This window comes from Aulonocara sp. 'chitande type north' Nkhata Bay, linkage group LG3 (genome assembly GCF_057382095.1).
Source record: "Aulonocara sp. 'chitande type north' Nkhata Bay isolate Kocher_YH1m ecotype deep benthic linkage group LG3, A_spYH_male_GT1.1, whole genome shotgun sequence".
Classification (NCBI taxonomy): domain Eukaryota; kingdom Metazoa; phylum Chordata; class Actinopteri; order Cichliformes; family Cichlidae; genus Aulonocara; species Aulonocara sp. 'chitande type north' Nkhata Bay.
The window spans coordinates 63,139,802-63,162,589 of NC_141346.1; the positions used below are offsets into that span (position 1 = coordinate 63,139,802).

At 43.0% G+C, this 22,788-nt stretch overlaps 2 protein-coding genes across 3 annotated transcripts in view; one reads left to right on the top strand and one right to left on the bottom strand.

Moving 5' to 3' along the window:
- LOC147336505 (uncharacterized) overlaps positions 1 to 22,788 on the top strand; it is a 462,456-nt gene that overhangs the window by 408,643 nt on the left and 31,025 nt on the right. The gene's annotated exons all lie outside the window — the stretch shown is intronic.
- On the bottom strand, positions 1,764 to 21,280 carry LOC147336521 (protein NLRC3-like). 2 transcript variants are annotated; one of them, XM_086285495.1, is made up of 6 exons: positions 21,181 to 21,280; positions 20,919 to 21,068; positions 20,699 to 20,812; positions 13,831 to 13,909; positions 13,202 to 13,430; positions 11,265 to 13,060 (listed from the first exon to the last, which is right to left on the bottom strand). In XM_086285495.1, the coding sequence occupies exons 1-6, from the start codon at positions 21,267 to 21,269 to the stop codon at positions 11,265 to 11,267; spliced, it is 2,457 nt and encodes an 818-aa protein (XP_086141621.1). In that variant the 5' UTR covers positions 21,270 to 21,280. The 2 variants fall into 2 exon arrangements, with proteins under 2 accessions (XP_086141622.1, XP_086141621.1); XM_086285496.1 differs by lacking the exons at positions 20,699 to 20,812; positions 20,919 to 21,068; positions 21,181 to 21,280 and adding exons at positions 1,764 to 2,089; positions 5,887 to 6,063 and having other exon boundaries at positions 11,269 to 13,060; positions 13,202 to 13,874.

A 22,788-nucleotide genomic window follows, 5' to 3' on the forward strand; every position in this document is an offset into this window, starting at 1 on the left:
GTTTTTCCTTCCAGGAACCACAAGGCTTCACTTTTAAAGGTGAAGTGTGAAAGAAATGGACATATTTGAAGTCCAACACCTTTTTCCAGTCACATTATTAAAGCAGACAAACTACAAGCTCATTTTCATTCCAACAAGTCATCTTCTGACCTGGACTAACAACACTGGTCTCTATGTGCAGCTGGCTGTGAGACCAGTGCTCAGGGAGCGTCTACAAAGTGCAACACTGAAAGAACATCACACACTCATTTGCTTCCAGCACTTCCACACAAACATCTACTGTCATTATTGTCACCAAACTCTGTGGATCCTTTATTGCAAATTCAAATGGGATCAAATGGTCAGACAAAAGAGGGTTATGAGGAAATATGATGAAATGTTGTGTATTAGCAGCAAGTTATTGAATCATTTTCCTCAGAAACCAAACAAAATGATTGACAAACATGTTTTTACAAACTCAGTGTTGGACTTGGATCAGCAGGATAAGCTGATGTTTAAAGGCATTTCAGTGTCGCTGTATGACAGTCCAGTTATTACTCAATATTTATGGATGATGTTCTTTCAGTGTTGCACTTTGTAGACGCTCCCTGAGCCTCACAACCAGCTGCACATGGACCAGCTGACATTACCCAGCATTAGAGGCGGCTGTAAAAAAATGGATTTTCCTATTTAAATGGTTTTAATTTGAATAAAGCGATGTTGATTCATTCAATCCTGAATCGATTTTTAATATAAATGTATTTTGCCAGAATCTCAGGTTAAAGCTCCCAAAACTATTTCAACAACAAGCAAACAGATAAAACAGTAAATGAGAGCAGCTAAACACACAAAGATGGAAACACAGAGCGTGGATCGTTCACTCGACGGCACGTACACGGACACGCCGTCGGGGCTGAAAGTGGACAGCTCACAGATCCTGAAGCTGCAGGTTTCATCTGTCTCCAACCAAAACTGAGTGAACCAGCAGCAGAAGAAGATCCAAACTACGCTTTACGTTTGATGAACATCGTCATGAATTCTCTCTGACTTTGACGTTTACTTCCTGCACAGCTCTCTCTCTCTCTCTGTGTACTTCAAGAACAGTTTACCTTCAAAAATCTGTTTCCTGCATTATTCACTGCTTATTACGCACCAGTCTGCTGTTGTGTTCACTGCTGTCGGCCTCCCAAAACAAAGCCTCATTTCTGCTGTTCAATACTGAAGAAATTTAAACCTTTTAAAATGATGACAGATTACAAACTCTCAGCTGTGTCTGTAATCAAACCTCTGTAACTTTGCTTCACTTCAGCAGCATCAGCTCATGTTCACATGTTGATTCATGGTTTGCTTCAGTTTTTGATGGACTGCAGAATATTTTGAAGGTTATCTGCTATAAAAAGCCAGAACAGGAAAATCTGCTTCATGTGTTTCTGTTTGATCCTCAGTGACTTTGACACAAAGGCCTCTGCTGTGACGATCACACCTCTGATCAAGTCTCACAGTGTCAGCTTTGTTTTTATACATATGGATATGTGCTGATAAATGATCAGAGTTATAATATTTCCCACTGTCTGCTGTGTGCCGTGACCTTTGACCTGCTAAAGACAGTCAGCTGTGGATTATTCATTGTTGTGTCTGATACTTAGAACTGTGAGGAAGAACACTACACAGTTAATCAGGGTCCCCTCTCTCTGAATCAGGAGGGGTGGGCAGGCCGCGTGCAGGCCGCGGGCCATACGTTGAGTCTCACTGTTTGAAATGTGAACATTGTTCTGCTGCAGTCAATGGACTAAACCAGAGAAGAAGAAAACAGACTTTACCATGAAGATCCTCAGTGTGGATCAGTATAATATCAGCCTGATGTCTGCAGTTTAGTGTCAGCACAACTTTCACATCATATTCATCTCAGCACAACTAAAACATGCTGACTGACCTCAGAGTTTCAAGTCCACATCCTGGACTCTCCAGGAAACCACACAGATGCTTCACTCCTGAATCCTGCAGGTTGTTGTTCCAGCTCAGGTCCAGCTCTCTCAGATGGGAGGGGTTGGACTTCAGTGCTGCTGCCAGATAATCACAGCTGATCTCTGACAAACCACAGCTCCTCAATCTGTATAAAGAATGAAAGATGTAAGTTTATTAGACAAAGTGTGAGCTTGAAATCATTCAGTGTTTCTTCATCTGTTCAGAGCTGAAGAAGGTTCAGAATGTAGAAGTTTAGAAAATGGAAACTCCAAACAGCTGAAGCCAACAGGAAGCAGCTTCAAACAAACACAACAAGAGAAAAAACTCTGAATGTTTCACATTAAAGTCGTACATTTATCATAAAAACAGGACAAAGACTTGAAAAAGTCGTGTTTTTCCTTCCAGGAACCACAAGGCTTCACTTTTAAAGGTGAAGTGTGAAAGAAATGGACATATTTGAAGTCCAACACCTTTTTCCAGTCACATTATTAAAGCAGATAAACTACAAGCTCATTTTCATTCCAACAAGTCATCTTCTGACCTGGACTAACAACACTGGTCTCTATGTGCAGCTGGCTGTGAGACCAGTGCTCAGGGAGCGTCTACAAAGTGCAACACTGAAAGAACATCACACACTCATTTGCTTCCAGCACTTCCACACAAACATCTACTGTCATTATTGTCACCAAACTCTGTGGATCCTTTATTGCAAATTCAAATGGGATCAAATGGTCAGACAAAAGAGGGTTATGAGGAAATATGATGAAATGTTGTGTATTAGCAGCAAGTTATTGAATCATTTTCCTCAGAAACCAAACAAAATGTCAAGTCAGTCAGGTCAAGTTTATTTATAAAGCACATTTAAAAACAACCAAGGCTGACCAAAGTGCTGTACAATAAAATACAAATATAAAATACAATAAAACACAAGTACATAAAACACCTCACTGATAAAACAATAAGTTAATACAGTAAGTTAAACCTTGCTAAAAGCCAATGAGAAGAGGTGAGTTTTAAGAGCAGTTTTAAAAGTTCCTAGGCTTGTGGAGAATCTGATGTGAGGAGGTAAACTGTTCCACAGTCTGGGTGCAGCCACAGCAAAAGCCCTCTCTCCCTAGTCTTTAATCTGTACCTGGGAACATCTAAAAGCATCAGGTCTGCTGACCTCAAAGATCTCCTAGGGCGGTAAATGCTAAGAAGCTCTGCCAGGTAAGGAGGTGCAGTACCGTTAAGAACCTTAAAAACCACCAGTAAAACTTTAAAATCAATCCTAAAAGCAACTGGGAGACAGTGGAGACAGCAGAGGACCGGAGTCATGTGGTCTCTCTTTTTGGAACCGGTCAGCATGCGAGCAGCAGCGTTCTGCACCAGTTGGAGGCGATGCAGACAGGAACGATCTAAACCAGCATAAAGGGAGTTACAGTAGTCCAGCCATGAAGTAATAAAAGCATGGACCACCCTTTCTAGATCGTTCCTTCACAGGTAGGACTTTAGCTAAAATCCGTAGATGATAAAAAGATCCCTTGACTACGTAGCTGATTTGTTTATCAAATTTAAAAGCACTGTCAAAAGTAACACCGAGGCTCTTAATGGAGGAAGTACATTTGGAAGTTAGGGGTCCCATAAAATTGAAGGAAAGGTTGGGGTCTTTAGGAAGCCCAAACACAATGACTTCAGTTTTACTTTCATTTTGATGTAGGAAGTTACGAGCCATCCAAGTCTTAATGTCAGACAGACAGGAGAATAACGGCTGCAAAGAGTGTCATGAACTGGCTGTGTGGAGGCAGATGAGGACCCAAACGCAAAACTCACGAAGGCAGGAACTGAACTCAAAATCACTGCTTTATTGCAGGTTTCACAAAGGAACAGAAGTAAACTGGGAATACTAACAGAAGACCGTGGGAACACAGAAAGACACACAGGTTCGGGGAGAAGACATTGACGACGCGACACTGACCTGATGGAGACATGCACATAAATACACAGAGGGTTAACGAGGGAAGTCGGAGCACACGGGGAACACAGCTGACACAGATAATCATAACAAGACAGGGCAGGAGTGAACACAACATGACGTATACTGACGAGAGACTGTCAAAGTAAAACAGGAAGTACACAGAGGTTCAGACAAGAGGAGAGAGAGCACGGGGAGAACACAGGCATAACAGGCTGGGGAAAACATGGAATAAAACACAAGGAGAGACGAGGGCTCACAGATACACAGGGGCACACAGGAGGTAACCAAATAAGGAACATCTTAACTAAATAACCTAGGAACCAAGGCATAAATAGGGAACAAAATACAAAAACACACAAAAACTAAGAATACTGGGCCAACATGGCCCAGGACCATGACAAAGAGTCCTTACAGTCTAACCTCAGAGGGAGGTAGATCTGAATGTCATCAGCAAAGGTGTGGAAGGACACATTATGTTTGCGCAGCACATCGCCCAGAGGGAGCAAATACAGAATAAACAGCAGGGGGCCTAGAATGGACCCCTGAGATACACCAAATGATTGACAAACATGTTTTTACAAACTCAGTGTTGGACTTGGATCAGCAGGATAAGCTGATGTTTAAAGGCATTTGAGTCTCGCTGTATGAGAGTCCAGTTCTTACTCAATATTTATGGATGATGTTCTTTCAGTGTTGCACTTTGTAGACGCTCCCTGAGCCTCACAGCCAGCTGCACATGGACCAGCTGACATTACCCATCATTAGAGGCGGCTGTAAAAAAATGGATTTTCCTATTTAAATGGTTTTAATTTGAATAAAGCGATGTTGATTCATTCAATCCTGAATCGATTTTTAATATAAATGTATTTTGCCAGAATCTCAGGTTAAAGCTCCCAAAAGTATTTCAACAACAAGCAAACAGATAAAACAGTAAATGAGAGCAGCTAAACACACAAAGATGGAAACACAGAGCGTGGACAGCTCACAGATCCTGAAGCTGCAGGTTTCATCTGTCTCCAACCAAAACTGAGTGAACCAGCAGCAGAAGAAGATCCAAACTACGCTTTACGTTTGATGAACATCGTCATGAATTCTCTCTGACTTTGACGTTTACTTCCTGCACAGCTCTCTCTCTCTCAGTGTACTTCAAGAACAGTTTACCTTCAAAAATCTGTTTCCTGCATTATTCACTGCTTATTACGCACCAGTCTGCTGTTGTGTTCACTGCTGTCGGCCTCCGAAAACAAAGCCTCATTTCTGCTGTTCAATACTGAAGAAATTTAAACCTTTTAAAATGATGACAGATTACAAACTCTCAGCTGTGTCTGTAATCAAACCTCTGTAACTTTGCTTCACTTCAGCAGCATCAGCTCATGTTCACATGTTGATTCATGGTTTGCTTCAGTTTTTGATGGACTGCAGAATATTTTGAAGGTTATCTGCTATAAGAAGCCAGAAGAGGAAAATCTGCTTCATGTGTTTCTGTTTGATCCTCAGTGACTTTGACACAAAGGCCTCTGCTGTGATGATCACACCTCTGATCAAGTCTCACAGTGTCAGCTTTGTTTTTATACATATGGATATGTGCTGATAAATGATCAGAATTATAATATTTCCCACTGTCTGCTGTGTGCCGTGACCTTTGACCTGCTAAAGACAGTCAGCTGTGGATTATTCATTGTTGTGTCTGATACTTAGAACTGTGAGGAAGAACACTACACAGTTCATCAGGGTCCCCTCTCTCTGAATCAGGAAAGGTGGGCAGGCCGCGTGTGGGCCGCGGGCCATACATTGAGTCTCACTGTTTGAAATGTGAACATTGTTCTGCTGCAGTCAATGGACTAAACCAGAGAAGAAGAAAACAGACTTTACCATGAAGATCCTCAGTGTGGATCAGTATAATATCAGCCTGATGTCTGCAGTTTAGTGTCAGCACAACTTTCACATCATATTCATCTCAGCACAACTAAAACATGCTGACTGACCTCAGAGTTTCAAGTCCACATCCTGGACTCTCCAGGAAACCACACAGATGCTTCACTCCTGAATCCTGCAGGTTGTTGTTCCAGCTCAGGTCCAGCTCTCTCAGATGGGAGGGGTTGGACTTCAGTGCTGCTGCCAGATAATCACAGCTGATCTCTGACAAACCACAGTCCATCAATCTGTATAAAGAATGAAAGATGTAAGTTTATTAGACAAAGTGTGAGCTTGAAATCATTCAGTGTTTCATCATCTGTTCAGAGCTGAAGAAGGTTCAGAATGTAGAAGTTTAGAAAATGGAAACTCCAAACAGCTGAAGCCAACAGGAAGCAGCTTCAAACAAACACAACAAGAGAAAAAACTCTGAATGTTTCACATCAAAGTCGTACATTTATCATAAAAACAGGACAAAGACTTGAAAAAGTCATGTTTTTCCTTCCAGGAACCACAAGGCTTCACTTTTAAAGGTGAAGTGTGAAAGAAATGGACATATTTGAAGTCCAACACCTTTTTACAGTCACATTATTAAAGCAGACAAACTACAAGCTCATTTTCATTCCAACAAGTCATCTTCTGACCTGGACTAACAACACTGGTCTCTATGTGCAGCTGGCTGTGAGACCAGTGCTCAGGGAGCGTCTACAAAGTGCAACACTGAAAGAACATCACACACTCATTTGCTTCCATCATCCAACCTGAAAAGGAAACAGAGAAATCAAATCAAATCAAATCACTTTTATTGTCACATCACATGTGCAGGTACATTGGTACAGCACATGTGAGTGAAATTCTTGTGTGCGAGCTTCACAAGCAACAGAGTTGTGCAAAATACAATAATGTAAACAAGCAAAATACAAGAATGGCTACATCTGAAACTAATAAATATATGTACAATATATAATAGTATATGCATTTCTGGATGTGTATACTAAATATTTTTCTACGTGTGTGTGTGTGTGTGTGTGTGTGTGTGTGTGTGTGTACACATATTTTACAAATTAAATAGAGTAAACAATAAATAAAATATATAAAATAAAATATACAGAGTGAGACATGTGCAAAACAGTGGCATTACTGTACAGTATGGAGTGCATAATGTTAAAGTTCCAGTAGTGAAGCTGAGGTGTCTATGACGTGTTCAGCAGTCTGATGGCCTGGTGGAAGAAGCTGTCTCTCAGTCTGCTGGTACGGGACCGGATGCTGCAGAACCTCCTTCCTGATGGAAGTAGTCTGAACAGTTTATGGCTGGGGTGACTGGAGCCCTTGATGATCCTCCCCGCTTTCCTCAGGCACCGCTTCCTGTAGATGTCTTGGAGGGAGGGAAGCTCACCTCCAATTATCCGTTCAGAGCACCGCACTACTCGCTGGAGAGCTTTGCAGTTGTAGGCGGTGCTGTTGCCATACCAGGTGGTGATGCATCCAGTGAGGATGCTCTCAATGGCACAGCGATAGAAGGTCCTGAGGATGCGGGGGCTCATGCCAAATCTTTTCAGTCTCCTGAGAAAGAAGAGGCGCTGCTGCGCCTTCTTCACTCTTTTGTTTGTGTGTACTGACCACGTAAGATCCTCAGCCAGATGTACACCAAGGAACCGGAAGCTGCTCACTCTCTCCACAGCAGCGCCGTTGATGGTGATGGGGGTGTGTACTTCTCTGCACCTCCGGAAGTCCACTATCAACTCCTTTGTCTTTGCGACGTTGAGGGTGAGATGGTTGTCTTGACACCAGTGGGTCAGGGCGCTGACCTCCTCCCTGTAAGCCGTCTCATCACTGTTGGTGATAAGACCCACCACTGTAGTGTCGTCCGCAAACTTCACAATGATGTTGGAGCTGTTAGTGGCCTTGCAGTCGTAAGTGTAGAGTGAGTACAGGAGAGGGCTCAGTACACACCCCTGTGGAGCACCAGTGTTCAGTGTGACGGGGGATGAGGTGATGCTGCCCAGTCTGACCACTTGGCGTCTGTCAGACAGGAAGCTAAGGATCCAGCTGCAGAGGGAGCTGCTCAGTCCTAGATCCTGCAGTTTCCTGTCCAGCTTCGAGGGAACGATGGTATTGAATGCTGAGCTGTAATCTACAAACAGCATTCTCACATACGTGTCTCTCTTCTCCAGGTGTGACAGGGCAGTATGTAGTGTCAGGGCTATGGCATCATCAGTGGACCTGTTGTGGCGGTATGCGAACTGTAGAGGGTCCAGTGAGTCGGGTAGTGCAGAGCAGATGAAGTCCCTGACCAGCTTCTCGAAGCATTTGCTCACGATGGGGGTCAGGGCTACAGGTCGCCAGTCGTTCAATGAGGAGATGGTGGAGGATTTGGGTACAGGGACGATGGTGGCCATTTTGAAGCAGGCTGGGACTACAGACAGAGAGAGGGAAAGGTTGAAGATGTGCGTGAACACTCCAGCCAGCTGAGCCGCGCATGACTTGAGGACGCGGCCGGGAATCCCGTCCGGACCAGTAGCTTTGCGTGCGTTCACCTTCCTGAAGCACCTCCGCACACAGGGAGACGGCTCCCCTTCAAAGTAAAAGCTGCTCCTTTTGGACACAGTATCAAAGAAAGTCTACAGTATAACATAGAAAAGACAGAACAAAGTTTTGGTTGTTTTTAAATTGTGCAGAAATGAAACTACACTAAGCTCAATTATGTGACAGACATTTCATCCCATGTCAGTTTGGCCTCATCCTGGGCCGGATTATCCAGCACACACTCTGACCACAGGCCCAGGGGCCACACACAGCTGGGCTCCATCCAAGAGACAGGAAACAAACCAACACAATAATAAAAAGCACCATGTGATCTTCTTACATCTTCAAGACAAACATAGTAAAAACATGAGCATATTTGTTTCCTGATAAAATGATGTGACAGGTAGAACAGAGTAAAGTGGTGGTGTTACAGCCTTTCTCCCCTCTGCTGCCGAGGCTGTTAGTCTCTCCCAAACTCAGCTACAGGACTTCCAAATGAATGAAAGCAGCAGAAGTGGCTTTACAAATGAAAGAGGAAGAGGAGAAGAAGAGGAGAGGGAGGCCACCCTGACCATCACTCCAGCTGAAAACATCACACTTCCATTAAAGTTGGTGAGAAAATGTTGAGCAGGATGAGCTGCTGGCTAATCTGGAGGCTGTAGCAGCAGCTCACAGTCACAGTGGATTTCCACTCATGAAAAAGCTCTGGCTGCTTCATTTCTCATCTCATATCAGAGACTTTAAAGCTTCACTGAAGCTGTACTGTGATGCTTCCATATCCCAGTGAGGCCTCCATAATGATTTCAGCTGTTCTGTACACACACTGTGTGCCCTGTATGGCTCAAAGTCTCTGCAGCCTGTTTTTATCTGCTATCATCAGATCTTCATCATCCTCATTCACATCCCTCACACACTCTACAGCCTCATCAGCATTGACTTCATCTTCACTGACTGATGGAGCACAACATGAACCTGTGGAGGCTGAAACACTGTCCTGTCAAACATCTCCCCGTCACCACTCCACTTCTGTCAGCCTTTAAATGAACCCTGCTCAAGTCTGTCACTTCTGTTTGGAGCCAAAAGAGGTTAAAGATTATGCCACTACATTCTTGTCTAGAAAATATTAAAAGTGTATTTGGTGACACACAAAAAGGGGTAAAGTTTAAGTATAGTTTGGGTCCACACATGTCCAAACCCTGGTGTGTAGGCCTACTTAGTATTGAGAAAAGCCCACTAAAAGAACGCCCACCAGACCAAAGCAATGGTTTTGACTTGATCAGCATTAACACCGCCCCCTGACTTTGATGGGTGAAGCTGATGTCACGGGGTGGAAAGGGACAAGTTACCTAAGATATTTTTATTGTGCATGTTTGGTTGTGTTTTACTTTCTTTAATATTTTAATATTGTATAGTGTTTTATTCTTATGAGTTTTATTGCATGTTTTAATGGTATTTATTTGGTGACTTGTCCTGGAAAGACTCCGCCCCTACCTGATAATTAACTGATCACACCTGCGAGAGATCCCAGAGAGGCCAATAAGAGGGCCTGGCAGACCACAGGAAGGAGTTCGACTGAGAGGCAAGAGAGGACCGAAGCATGAAGGCACCCATGAGTGCACCCATGAGTCTTGCACTCGAGGAGTCTGGCAGTCTTGGAGCCTTGAAGGCTTGGAGTTGGCTTGAGAGAGACCCCAGCGCGCAGAGGCACGAGCGCAGAGGACGGACAGCACCAGCGACTACGGACGCGGAGCGAACAGGCGGACGGCAGTAGCAACGAGAGCCCAGCTTGTGCACTGCGGGAGAGCAGAGGCGGCGAGACAGCTGGTACCGATTTGCAGGTTCAAAGAAGCGGCAGGCGGAGTTGAGAGCTCTGCCCACCCGGGGTAAGTCTTCGACTTATCCCCTTTTATTGAGCGAAAATTGCCAAAAGAATAGTGACTGCCGCTCCCTCCCTTTCTTCAGCGTACCAGGACGCGGAATGCGGGGAGGAAGGCGAGGAGTCCGCTGGGTTTCCCTTTTACATCACTTCGCTGGATTTTTTAGTTCTTTGTGACTTTTATATTGGACTTTTAATGTTGTGTTTTATTGATTTTTATTGTGGTACCCCTTGGCCAAGGTTGTTTTAATTTATTTTACATTTTTAACTATTTAAATATAATAAATTATATTTTTAATCATACAGTTTTAATGTGTGCTTTCCCTTTGCGGCTCCACTGCTCATGCCCGTTTGAGGAAGGCTTCCTTCCTTTAAAAAAACTACTGTAGAAATAAAATCAGGCTTCCGCCTCCGTTTACACTGACAAATAAAATGTATTTCTGAACAGCGATGCAGGGCCAGAAGTAGCAACGTGAATTAAATAAATACATCATTAAATAATTCATTAAATGTGTCAGCAAAATAATTAAAATAGAAAACAAACCAATAATTGATTAAATATGTATTTAACTAATTTGAATTGTACATAAATAAATAATGAATTATTTTAAATGAAATTAACCGATAATTAATTATCAATATATTTTTTTAATTAATTACTAAAATAAATAATTCATTAATGATGTATTTCTTTAATAAACCATAAAATTATTGCTAGTTTACTCAAAATAAATTTAAGAAATCAATATTAAAGGTTAAATTATGATAACGAATACATGCAACTATAACTGATGACGTAAGAATTTGGATTTTTTAAGCTAAAGCGAAGGTGCTGACTCACTTGGCATGTTACACTCAAATCCTCCCTAATAACAAGAACATAATTACACTTTAGCCACAAGAGGGCAGCAGCATTAATACAAGTCACGTGTATATAAAGGTACAGTGATTATATCACAGTGATTTTGACAAAAACAAAACCGAAGTTGATGGCAGTGTGTTTTTCCATAACATACCAACCAAATTAAATAATAAAAACTTTATAACTTACAGAACTTTTTTAGAGGCTTTGACCACTGGCAGCAGCTTCAGAAGAGCCTCCTCTGAAGCAGAGTATTTCCTCAGGTCAAACACATCCAGATCTTTTTCTGATGACAGTAAGATGAAGACCAGAGCTGACCACTGAGCAGGAGACAGTTTATCTGTGGAGAGACGTCCTGATCTCAGGGACTGTTGGATCTCCTCCACTAGAGAACGATCATTCAGTTCATTCAGACAGTGAAACAGATTGATGCTTTTCTCTGCAGACAGATTCTCACTGAGCTTCTCCTTGATGTACTGAACTGCTTCTTGATTGGTCTTTGAGCTACTTCCTGTCTGTGTCATCAGGCCTTGCAAACGAGTTTGATTAGTCTTCAGACCCAAGAGAAAACGAAGGAACAAGTCCAGGTGTCCATTGGGGCTCTGTAAGGCCTTGTCCACAGCACACTGGTAGAAGTATTTCTCTGAAGATTTTCTTGTTTGAAACACCTTCCAAGTTGTTTGTTGTTCTTCCAGCAGATTGAGTCCAGAGTTGATGAAGGTCAGGTGGACATGAAGAGCAGCCAGAAACTCCTGAACACTGAGATGAACAAAGCAGAACACCTTGTCCTGGTACAGTTGTTTCTCCTCTTTAAAGATCTGTGTGAACACTCCTGAGTACACTGAGGCTGCTCTGATATCGATGCCACACTCTGTCAGGTCTGGTTCATAGAAGATCAGGTTTCCTTTCTGCAGCTGATCAAAAGCCAGTTTTCCCAGTGACTCAATCATCTTCCTGCTCTCTGGACTCCAGTGTGGATCTGTCTCAGATCCTCCATCATATTTGATCCTCTTGACTTTGGCCTGAACCACCAGGAAGTGGATGTACATCTCAGTCAGGGTGTTGGGCAGCTCTCCTCCCTCTCTGGTTTCCAGCACATCCTCCAGAACTGTAGCAGTGATCCAGCAGAAGACTGGGATGTGACACATGATGTGGAGGCTTCGAGCTTTCTTGATGTGTGAGATGATCCTGCTGGCCTGCTCCTCATCTCTGAATCTCTTCCTGAAGTACTCCTCCTTCTGTGGGTCAGTGAACCCTCTGACCTCTGTCACCATGTCGACACACTTAGGAGGGATCTGATTGGCTGCTGCAGGTCGTGTTGTTATCCAGAGGCGAGCAGAAGGGAGCAGGTTCCCTCTGATGAGGTTTGTCAGCAGCTCATCCAATGAGGTGGACTTTCTGGTTTCAGTCAGGATTTTAGTTTTGTTGAAGTCCAAATTAAGTCGACACTCATCCAGACCATCAAGTATGAACACAACCTGGAAGTCTTCAAGCCTGCAGATTCCTGATTCGTTAGTTTGATTAAAGAAGTGATGAACAAGTTCCACCAAGCTGAACTTTTCCTCTTTCAGCACATTCAGCTCTCTGAAAGTGAATGGAAATATGAACTGGATGTCCTGGTTGGCTTTGTCTTCAGCCCAGTCCAGGCTGTATTTCTGTGTTAAGACTGTTTTCCCAATGCCAGCCACTCCCTTTGTCAGCACTGTTCTGATTGGTTCGTCTCTTCCAGGTGAGGCTTTAAAGATGTCTTCTTGTCTGATTGTTGTTTCTGGTCTGTCTGGTTTCCTGGATGCTGTTTCAATCTGTCTGACCTCATGTTCCTCATTGACCTCTGCAGTCCCTCCCTCTGTGATGTAGAGCTCTGTGTAGATCTGATTCAGGAGGGTTGGGCTTCCTGCTTTAGCGATGCCCTCAAACACACACTGGAACTTCTTCTTCAGTTGGGCTTTAAGTTCACGTTTACAGAGTGAAGCAAATATTTCTGAAGGTAAGACAATCAGAAAAAAATATTATACAATAAATATCATAGCCTTTCAGTACCCTGAAAGGATGAATGTCTATTGGTCCATTTCTTGAGCTATAAGGAAAGATCAATATTCAGTCTTTAGAGAAATTCTCTTACTGCTCTGCAGATGGTCAGCCATCTCATGCTGCTTAAGTCTCCTCAAGAAGTGGAGTGTGATCTTCAGAAATGCTTCTCTGCAGCTCTTTCTTTCATCTTCATCCTCACCTTCAAACATCTCCTCATCCTCCATCTGGCTCTTTAAAGTTTCTGGGTGATCTGGACTCAGAACCTTCTGGATCTTCTTCAGCTCGTTCTTCACAAACATGGTGATGTTGTCCTCCAGCCGCTGGAAAAGAAGACTATATGAATTACCCAGTGGTAAATGGACTGGTTCTTATATAGCTCTCTTTGATACTCTGTGCACACAAAGCATTTTATACAACATGCCTCATTCAACCAAGCACATTGTTCTATGCTTAAATACTTTCTTTCACACTCTGATGGATGCATCAGAGGGCAGCTTGGGTTTAGTACGTTACCCAGTACATTTGCCAGCCAGGGTTTGATTCACAAACCTTCTGACTAGTAGCTGACCTGCTCCCCTCCTGAGCTACAGTCACCCCAATCTGACTGAAATCATGGAGCCCAAACTCTGATTTATGTTGGACACACTGACAATCCTCTGGTCCACAAAGTGCAGCATAGAGGTGACTGAAAAGAACAAATGTAAACGTAGTACTACAAACCATAACCACAGAGTCCAGGTGTGTTTGATGTTGCTGTGCAGACTGACCAGTGGAAACCTCTGCTCTCTGCTGGTCCACTCTGTGGAGGAGTAATGTAGAATTAGCTCATGTTATGTCTGTCCACACACAGACACAAGCTAAAGGTCCATGAAGTGATGTTTGGATGGGTTCAGTCAATCAGATGACTGTCATGGTGAAGCTTTGCTAGTCCTGCTGATCCCACTGAGAATTAACAACTCAGTTTCCAGATGTCTGTAGTTTTCTGCTCAGTTTCTTTAGTCCCAACAGCTCTTACCATCTCCTGCATAAAGCTTTCCCTCCATGCTCAGATGCCCTGGAACAAGGTGCTCTCTTTATATCAGTGACTGGTTTAAAGTGCCAACTTGCAGTGCTCGCCAAACTTTGTGTCAGCAAAAGTAGTTCTGTTTCATACATTTATTATATTTTTTTACATTTTTACACACACAAACCAATGAACGCAAAAACATAAACTTTTCAGATATTTTGTTTTACAATGTTACAAAACTCAGTTCACAACTACACAGTCTGATTTACAAGTACAAAATATTTATGACCACAGTTTGAGCCGATGTATGTCCTGAGTCTGTGGACTCAGTGGTTTTGTTTTGATTGTTATTAGGGATGGGTACCGGTGTCCGGTGCCATGATGGCACCGGTTCTGACATAAACGGTAGTAACCAGACCGAAAAGCAGCGCACATTTCGGTGCTTTATTTCGGTGCTTTTTTTTTCCTGAGCTGTGATACACTTCTAGCCAATCATTTTACGTTTCCGAGGATAGTAGGCGGGCCCAGGTACGTACGTTCTTTTAGAGCAGAGCTACAGATTAAAAATGTCCAAGGCGAAGCGCTCAAAAGTCTGGCTGTACTTCACAGCAAAATATGCAAACTCAGCAGCCTGCAACAAGTGCTTTAAGCTGATACTGTGATACTGTCAAAGGAGGTAACACCTCAAATCCGATGAAACACCTGGCGACGCATAGCGTTTTTTTTAAAGCCGAGAAATGCCCCGTATTTGATAGCTTGCTGCGAGACCTCACACCGAGCACATCTACTGCGGGTGGGTTGCCTGTTATGCAACATCCCCCAAAAACACGAAGAGGAGAGTCCTGGCCCCGAGCCCTGCCAGTGTAGCAGAAATGATGACGGATGATGATGCAGCAGCAGCCGTTCTTCTCTGCGTGAGTAGCTTCATGTTGTTCATGTGTAATTTACGTTGAGTAGGCTAACCACGTTATTACATTAATGCATGTAAGGTGAACTAGCAAACATCATCATAGCTACATGCGGCTGTCCTCTTGTTTGATGGCAGATGCTCCCTTCACCCTGGCCAAAAAGCAGAAACGGCCCTAACCAATCTGGCGCCCTAGGCAAGATTTTAGGTGGCGCCCCCCTACATCAGCAGTGTAGTGTAATGTTGTAACAAATAATATTTCTATTAAATAAGCTTTACTTTGCATTTTAATTAACGTGGGATTGTTTTTTGTATTTAGAAATAATAGTACCAACTTTTTTTTTTTTTTTTTTTTTTTCTTTCAACATTTGTGGCACTGGCGTGGTGCCCCCTGATGGACGGTGCCCTTAGCATTTGCCTATACGGCCTATGCCACGGGCCGGCCCTGCCAAAAAGGCTAAAATGACCAAAGAAAAAGTGGAAAACAGGTAAACATGAGAGGTTTTTGGACAAAGTTTGTGTTTTTTCCATTGTTTAAGCACTGCTTCCAGCCAAGAATGATACCATATATGCCCCATAGCTGCAGAAAAGGCTAACATTGTTATCTTTTTACAAAAAACAGCTGAACATGAGAGGTTTTTGGACCAATTTTGTGTTCTCCATTCTTTAAGCACCGGTTTGAGCACCGTTTGAGCACCGGCACCGTTTCAAAAGTACCGATTTGGCACCGGTATCGGATAAAACCTAAACGATACCCATCCCTAATTGTTATTGTCTTTTGTTACAATTTCATTCTGATTAAGATTTTCTAGTTCTGAGGTTTTGGTTTCTGTGTTCCCTCTGTACTGTGTTAGTATTGTGTCTCTGTGTTCACTTCCTGTTTTATTTTGACAGTGCCATGTCCTATGTTAGTGTGTCTACTTTTGCTTCCCCTTGTCTGGTTATGTCCAATGAATCCTGCTGTGTCTCCCTTTTCTCATTCCCTGATGGCTCTTTTGTGTATATGAGCCCTTTGTTTTCTCCTGCTTGTTGCTGGTTCGTCTGTGTTGTCTCCCCGTGTCTCCGTTTAAGGTTTCAGGTTAGTTTTTTAGTTTTTTCAGTAGAGGTTATCTTAGCTTCTGCACAGGCCATCTCCACTGCACTTCACCGTTTCAATAAAGCTCACTCACTTCACAGCAGTGTCGGCATCTTGGGTCCTTTATTAAATTCAACATGGCTCGCCCCGCTAGCCGTGACATAAGATGTGAAAACAATATCCAAAAAACATGAGGGACAAACAGGGAATAGTTTTAAGGTGCAGGGCCAACAAACTGAGTCTAGCCATGAACTCAGAGTTGATTGAATTAGCATTTTGAATTGGCTGATCTGTGTTACTTCAATCAAGTCTATGTTCACTTTGAGTTAAGACTATACGTGATTAATGTAAAAGAAAAAAGCCATCATCAGCAACTGATTCTGATTTAGCAGGTTTTCTAAACGGTACCCATCCCTAGCTGGCTGTAGTTAAACCTTTACTTAAAAAGCATCCCTTTGGAGTCTTCTCTCACCCCCGTTCTCTGCGGCCTGCTGGAGCGGGGGGGCTAGGAGGAGTTGGCCGTCCGGCTGCGGTCTGGGGCCTCCCTGCTGCTGCGGAGTCGGGGCGGTCTGCCTCTCCCCACCGCAGGGAAAAGGGTAACACCACCTGGGTCTGGGTGCGGTTCCCCCCTCCAGGGGCAAGAGTACCTAGACCCGGTTCGTAGAGTAAGCTTGGGGAGTGTGATCGTGTGTACAGCGTCTCTTTATGTCTGTCTCCACGTCGGTTGAGTGTGAAGTGCACATGAGAGCATGAGGGTGGGAATGGATGTTTGTGTCTGTGTGTGCCTGTATGTCTGTGTCTATATGTCAGGTTGGGTATCAGACGCCACCTCTCTGGGGACATCTCAGGCCCTCCAAGGTTTGGAGGTCTATCTCCACCCACCACCACTTCCCCTGCCGGTGGCGGACTCCCTCAGGTGTCGGTGCGTTGGTGGTTCTTTGTGTCTGGGGGTGGGCGTCCAGGTACACACCGGCTCACTCCTTGGCGGCCGCTTATTGGGGCTCGCTCGGGCCATTTCGGAGGTGGGGTGCCCCCGGCCTCTCGGCCTGGGGCTCGGTCACTCAGGCACAGCTGGCTGCCGGCGGAGCTCACGGGCGCGTCACTGCAACTCCCCCTGGCTTCTGCTCCGCGGCTGCTGAATGAGCCCTCATCTGGGACTCTCCTCAGCTCTTACTGGGACAGTGGTGCGGCTGCCCCTCTGTGGGTCTTCCTTGGTCTCTTGTGTTCTGGGGGCCTCTGGATGTCTGGAGTTTTGATCTCCTCCATACCTGCTTCATACCATAGAGGACGGGGCTGTGGCCCCCCCCACACTCCCTAGCAGATCGTTACATGGAGAAACCTTTGGAATGCAAGCATGCTGATCCACACAGGTATGCACACAGGTGTACACATGGGTATTCACAGACGCGGACTACAGCTTTCTTGGCTGCTGCCTCAAAGCACACTGTGCACTGTCTATCTTGCGTGCTGCACAATATCGTTTATTATTTAGTAACTATTGATATCTACTGCTAGCTAGTTTATTGTGATGGTGCTTTTTTTTTCTTCTTATTATTATGTTGCTCTTTGTTGTTTGCTGGCTCCTCTGGTTTTTTTTTTTTGTTTTTTTTCCTCCATACAGGTGACCCAGGTGTTTTGTTTTTTTTTTTTTTTTTTTTTTTTTGTTGTTTTTTTTTGTTTTTTTTTTCTCTCTTCCCCCCTTCTCACCGTCTCTTCTCCCCTTTGGTTTTCTTTCTTTCTCTCCCTCTCTTTCTTTCATTCTTTCCCCCTGTCCTATCCAACAGTCATGTCTGTCCCGTTTGCAACTGAAAATAAAATAAATTCATAATTATAATAAAGGTCAATCAAATGGACCAATATGGCAAGGCCATGATGATCCACTTGGTAAAATAAATCCGCTTGGCATCTTTCTTGGCCTCAAGACAACAATTCTGATGGCTATAGATTCAAACGGGACACACAAAAAAAAAAAAAGCATCCCTAGACCCAGCTGTCTTAGCTAATTATAGGCCGATCTCCAACCTGACAATCCTTGAAAGAGTAGTTGGGGGGGAGACAATCAGAGGGGCAGTGTGGCCTCCAGTAACACTGTGAGGAACCTTGGAGTCATTTTTGACCAGGACATGTCCTTCAACGCACATATTAAACAAATATGTAAGACTGCTTTCTTCCATTTGTGCAACATCTCTAAAGTTAGAAATATCCTGTCTCAGAGTGATGCTGAAAAACTAGTTCATGCATTTATTCCTTCCAGGCTGGACGACTGTAATTCATTATTATCAGGATGTCCAAAAAACTCCCTGAAAAGCCTTCAGCTGATCCAAAATGCTGCAGCAAGAGTCCTGACAGGGACTAGAAAGAGAGAGCAGATTTCTCTTGTTTTGGCTTCCTGTTAAATCCAGAATTACAAATCCTGCTCCTCACATACAAGGTCTTAAATAATCAGGCCCCATCTTATCTTGATGACCTTGTAGTACCATATCACCCTATTAGAGCACTTCGCTCTCGCTCTGCAGGCCTACTTGTTGTTCCTAGAGTATTTAAAAGTAGAATGGGAGGCAGAGCCTTCAGTTTTCAGGCCCCGCTTCTGTGGAACCAGCTTCCAGTTTGGATTCGGGAGACAGACACTATCTCTACTTTTAAGATTAGGCTTTAAACGTTCTTCTTACTTAACGATTAAGTCCCTGTATTCCACCGTTATATGGAAATCAGCCATTATAACTTGTGTCAAATCTACTTGTACCTCACAGTTTTCTAAGCACACAGAGAGCAGTAAACCTCAGAGCAGCAGCACATCAGACTGTGCAAAAAATCTATAAGGGAAAATATTTCGACCCATTTCTAAATGATTCTTGTGACCATGCTACACCACAACACCTGATCTCTGGTTTCCTCACCTCTTCAATCCCACTTTAATACTTGACTAAACTCATTTTCCTGTTTAGGTGTTGAGGCAAAGCCGCCCATCTACAATGCAGGCAACAGCAAACTGAGCTATTTTTGATTCCCTTTGAGTTTTTTCTACTTTTGTGCTACAAAATGTTCAAGCTGATTAAATTCATTAGAATAAAAGTTCAGACAATTCTCTCATATTAATGTTGGAGGTAGAAATCCAGGTAACTTTGCACAAAAACTGGCAGAAATTTCCTTCAAAGATGGAGTTTTTACTTTAATACTGTGAGTACATTTCAGAGCCTGTACTCTTTTACCTTTACTTGAGTAAAGAAGTTGAATCAGTATTTCAGCTTTAAGAGGGTATTTTAACACAAACACGAGTCCTTCTACTTAAGTATGTTTGACACTTTGTTTACGCCTAAATTAACTTTACTGTTAACGAGTTTTCATGTTTCTGTAATCCACCAGTGTGCTCATGCTTTTTTAAGTGAAAACATATTTTTAATGATCAAATATAATTATTTTTGTTATTTGTGGATTTTAAATGTCCTTGACAGAGACAGATGATAATCATTATCCTGCACTGTGGTCTCGGGTTTGGTCCAGCTAGCACAAAGAATGGCTATGTTGAACTTCCTCCTGGGATCTACACTAAGAAGTGAGTCCAACATTAGCAGGGTCTCTTTCCTTTATCTGGATTCACTTTAGCATTCACAGTCACGTGAAGCTTGTTATTAACTCGATAAGTTAACCCAGGGTTTCAGCTGAGCGTTCACATGAAACATGGCAGCATCTGATCAATCATATTCATGGAGACGTGTATCAGCAACAGAGCAGCTGAGTTTGCAGAAGGAAGTCAAACTAAACCACAGGAACAATATGAGGAGATTACACACATAATAAAATACTAGCAGTAACACAGCTGCTGCAGACAAATCAGTCGTGTGATCGTGTGTGAGAGGAGAAGGACTGTAAAGGAGTTTGGTGTTAAAAGCTCTGTATGAATGTGGGAGACTTTGAAGGGCTTTAAAAAGGCCAATATAAAATAAAAGGCAGCAAAATTGCTGAGTGTGAAAGTCACCAGACTTATCAGAGCTCTGTGATTAAGACCTGTAAGAACACCTATTTGTACTTGTTGGCATTATATCAAACACACACGTATATTAAGCCTTTGTTTGAACTCTGGTTGAATTTGTTACTTTCAGACTGTGAAACATCACAGAGGCTGCAGCTGCAGATCTTTTATTCACCTGGAAATTTACTTTAAATGTTAGATGGAAAATGTATTGCTCAGTTTAACCAAAGTAAGAACAAGAATCCATAAACCTTCATAAAGACAAACATCTCCCAGAACATTGAGCTGCTGAAGTGTCACTGAAGGGAAAAACTATTTGTCCTCCTCCATCCAGCAACACCTGAAACACCTGAGTGGAAGCTCCTCCCTACACTGTGTTTGAAGCAAAGCACAAAGGAGACACCTGCTGGAGCAGCTGGAGTCCTACAGACACTCAGCCTCTTCACTACACAAACACTTCCTACAACATCCACTCTTTCCACTCTGACTGCTGTGTTTGTGGAAACACTCCAACACACACCGCTTCACATACCAACATAGAAATGTGTGTGAAAAAGAGCTGAGCTGATATTAAACATGAGGATTTATTCAAAAATACAGAGTCAGGAACAACATCTAGACACACATTACCTCTCAGCAGCAGAAGAACATCCTTTAAAGTTTATATCAAAACCCTTCGACATGTTGCTCTTTAAGGAAACACAGCTGGGTTCAGGTCCAGGAGATTCTGGCCTCTTATTGATCCTAAAAGAAAAACAATAAATGTAACAGCTTCAAGAGACAGGAAGGAAAAACTGGAAATATTCAATTAAAGACATGATGAACAATCTCATAAAAATAATGTACTTACTCTTTGTCACATAACAGTCTTTTGTTAAAGTCTACACCAATTTCCTTCGACATGTTGCTCTTCAAGGAAACACAGCTGGGTTCAGGTCCAGGTTCTGGATTAGTTTCAGGGTTATGTCCAGCTGAGCCTGGTACGCCCCACAGCTCTGGGCTTTAAAACAACACACACAGAGGTATGAGTGTGAATAATGATGGAGCAGTGATGTGAGTGCTGAGCTGTGACATGGAGAAGAGTCATGGACAGTTAGAGATGGTCATCTCACCTCTGAGCTTTGGTCTGGCTCTCATGTTCCCCACACAGAGTGCTTTTAGAGGGAGGGACTCCCTCCTCTCTGTCCTCACACTGATCCATGCTGCTCAATTCACATCAGCTCACACACACTTTCTACCTTCACCTGCAGAGGAAACACAAATCATTCATGTGCACATAAACCAAAATCCTCCTTTCCATCATGTGTGCTGTCCAAATATCAGCTGAATGCAGTCAGACAGCAGTGTGAGGCACAGGAAGCTGCCATCAGCTGCTCTACTTCTACTATCAGTCCACTAGATGGAGCCATGAAGCACACATGATGCATTCACTGACACACACTGATTCACTGTGACTGGAAGTTTAAGTACATTAAGCCTCCACTCATCTACATTGTGCTTACAACCCACTGCCCCCCATCAACCTCCTGGGGCCAGGAATGACTGGAACTGAATTGGAAACGGGCGTAATCAAACATAAATCTGTTATTCTTATCCAACCTGTCTGCCTGGACACAGTCTGCTGACCAATCATGGAGCCTATGATTCGCTTGGACAACAACTTCATGAATGTGGAAATGAAACTGAGTGTCAGCTGAGTGTCGAGCAGAAGAGGTGTCAGAGAAAAGTCACAGAACTGCTGACTTTACAAAGAAAGCTAAAACCATGTTGAAGAGATTAAACAGATAATACAATCTAACAACAACAACACAGCTGCTGCTGCAGACAAAACACATGTATGAGTGTGTGACAGGAAAAGCACTGAACAGAAGTTTACTATTAAAAATGCAGCATGTTGTAAAAAGTTTGGTCAGTGAGACTGAAAAATGGCTGCATGAGTTACTATTGTGAACAAACCCCTATAAGAACCCTGATATTACCTGAATAAGATCAAATCCTGATACGTAGTGCAGACCTTGGTAAGAGATACGCTCCAACTGGAATATAAATCTGCTTTCTGTTGGAAGAGACAAAAGTTTGTAGCACGATCCTTTTCCTCAGAGGCCTGTGTTGAATTTATATTACATCTAAGATAAAAAATAATTCACAAAGTCTGCTCTGTCCTCCTGTCCTCCCTGCAGTCTCTGTGAGCTCCGCAGAGTGATTATAAAGACCCGGAGCTCAGAGTTTCTCCAACACCGTGGTCAAGTGTGAGCCATGCCTGCCACCCGTTATCTGCCAAACTTGAGCTTCAACGCTAAGTTTTACGGTAGTGCTGCTTCTTATCCCTTTTTGCTGATCACACACATAACAACACACATGATTTTCAGGAAGTTAACAGAAATAAAGCCACAGTGTCATTTGTTTTTCACTCAAGTTGTCTTTTCTTCTTAATTTTTCTGGTAATGCTTCTTCATTCATGATTCATTCAAATCTAAAATAACTTCAACAAATGTAAAATATTTCTGAAAATCATCTTTTATAGTTGAAATTCAGTTCTCATTTGGCTCAGCTGCTCTTTCATGCATCCATAGTTTCACCTCAAACTGCTGCTTGAGACACGAGAAATTAAAGAACAACTCTGTTCAAATGGAGAAACTTTGAAGGAACTCAATAATGTCATTTAAATGGTTTCAGGTAGGTGTATGAAGGTTCTGTATTAAATCATATATGATAGTTGA

What these genes read in the sequence shown, in the direction of transcription:
- LOC147336521 (XM_086285495.1), bottom strand. Translation starts at nt 21,269, where the DNA reads ATGGATCAGTGTGAGGACAGAGAGGAGGGAGTCCCTCCCTCTAAAAGC. An exon ending in AGACTGTTATGTGACAAAGA is followed by an intron (nt 20,813 to 20,918) that starts GTAAGTACATTA and finishes TTTTTCTTTTAG; the next exon opens with GATCAATAAGAGGCCAGAAT. An exon ending in ACCTGGACTCTGTGGTTATG is followed by an intron (nt 13,431 to 13,830) that starts GTTTGTAGTACT and finishes CTTCTTTTCCAG; the next exon opens with CGGCTGGAGGACAACATCAC.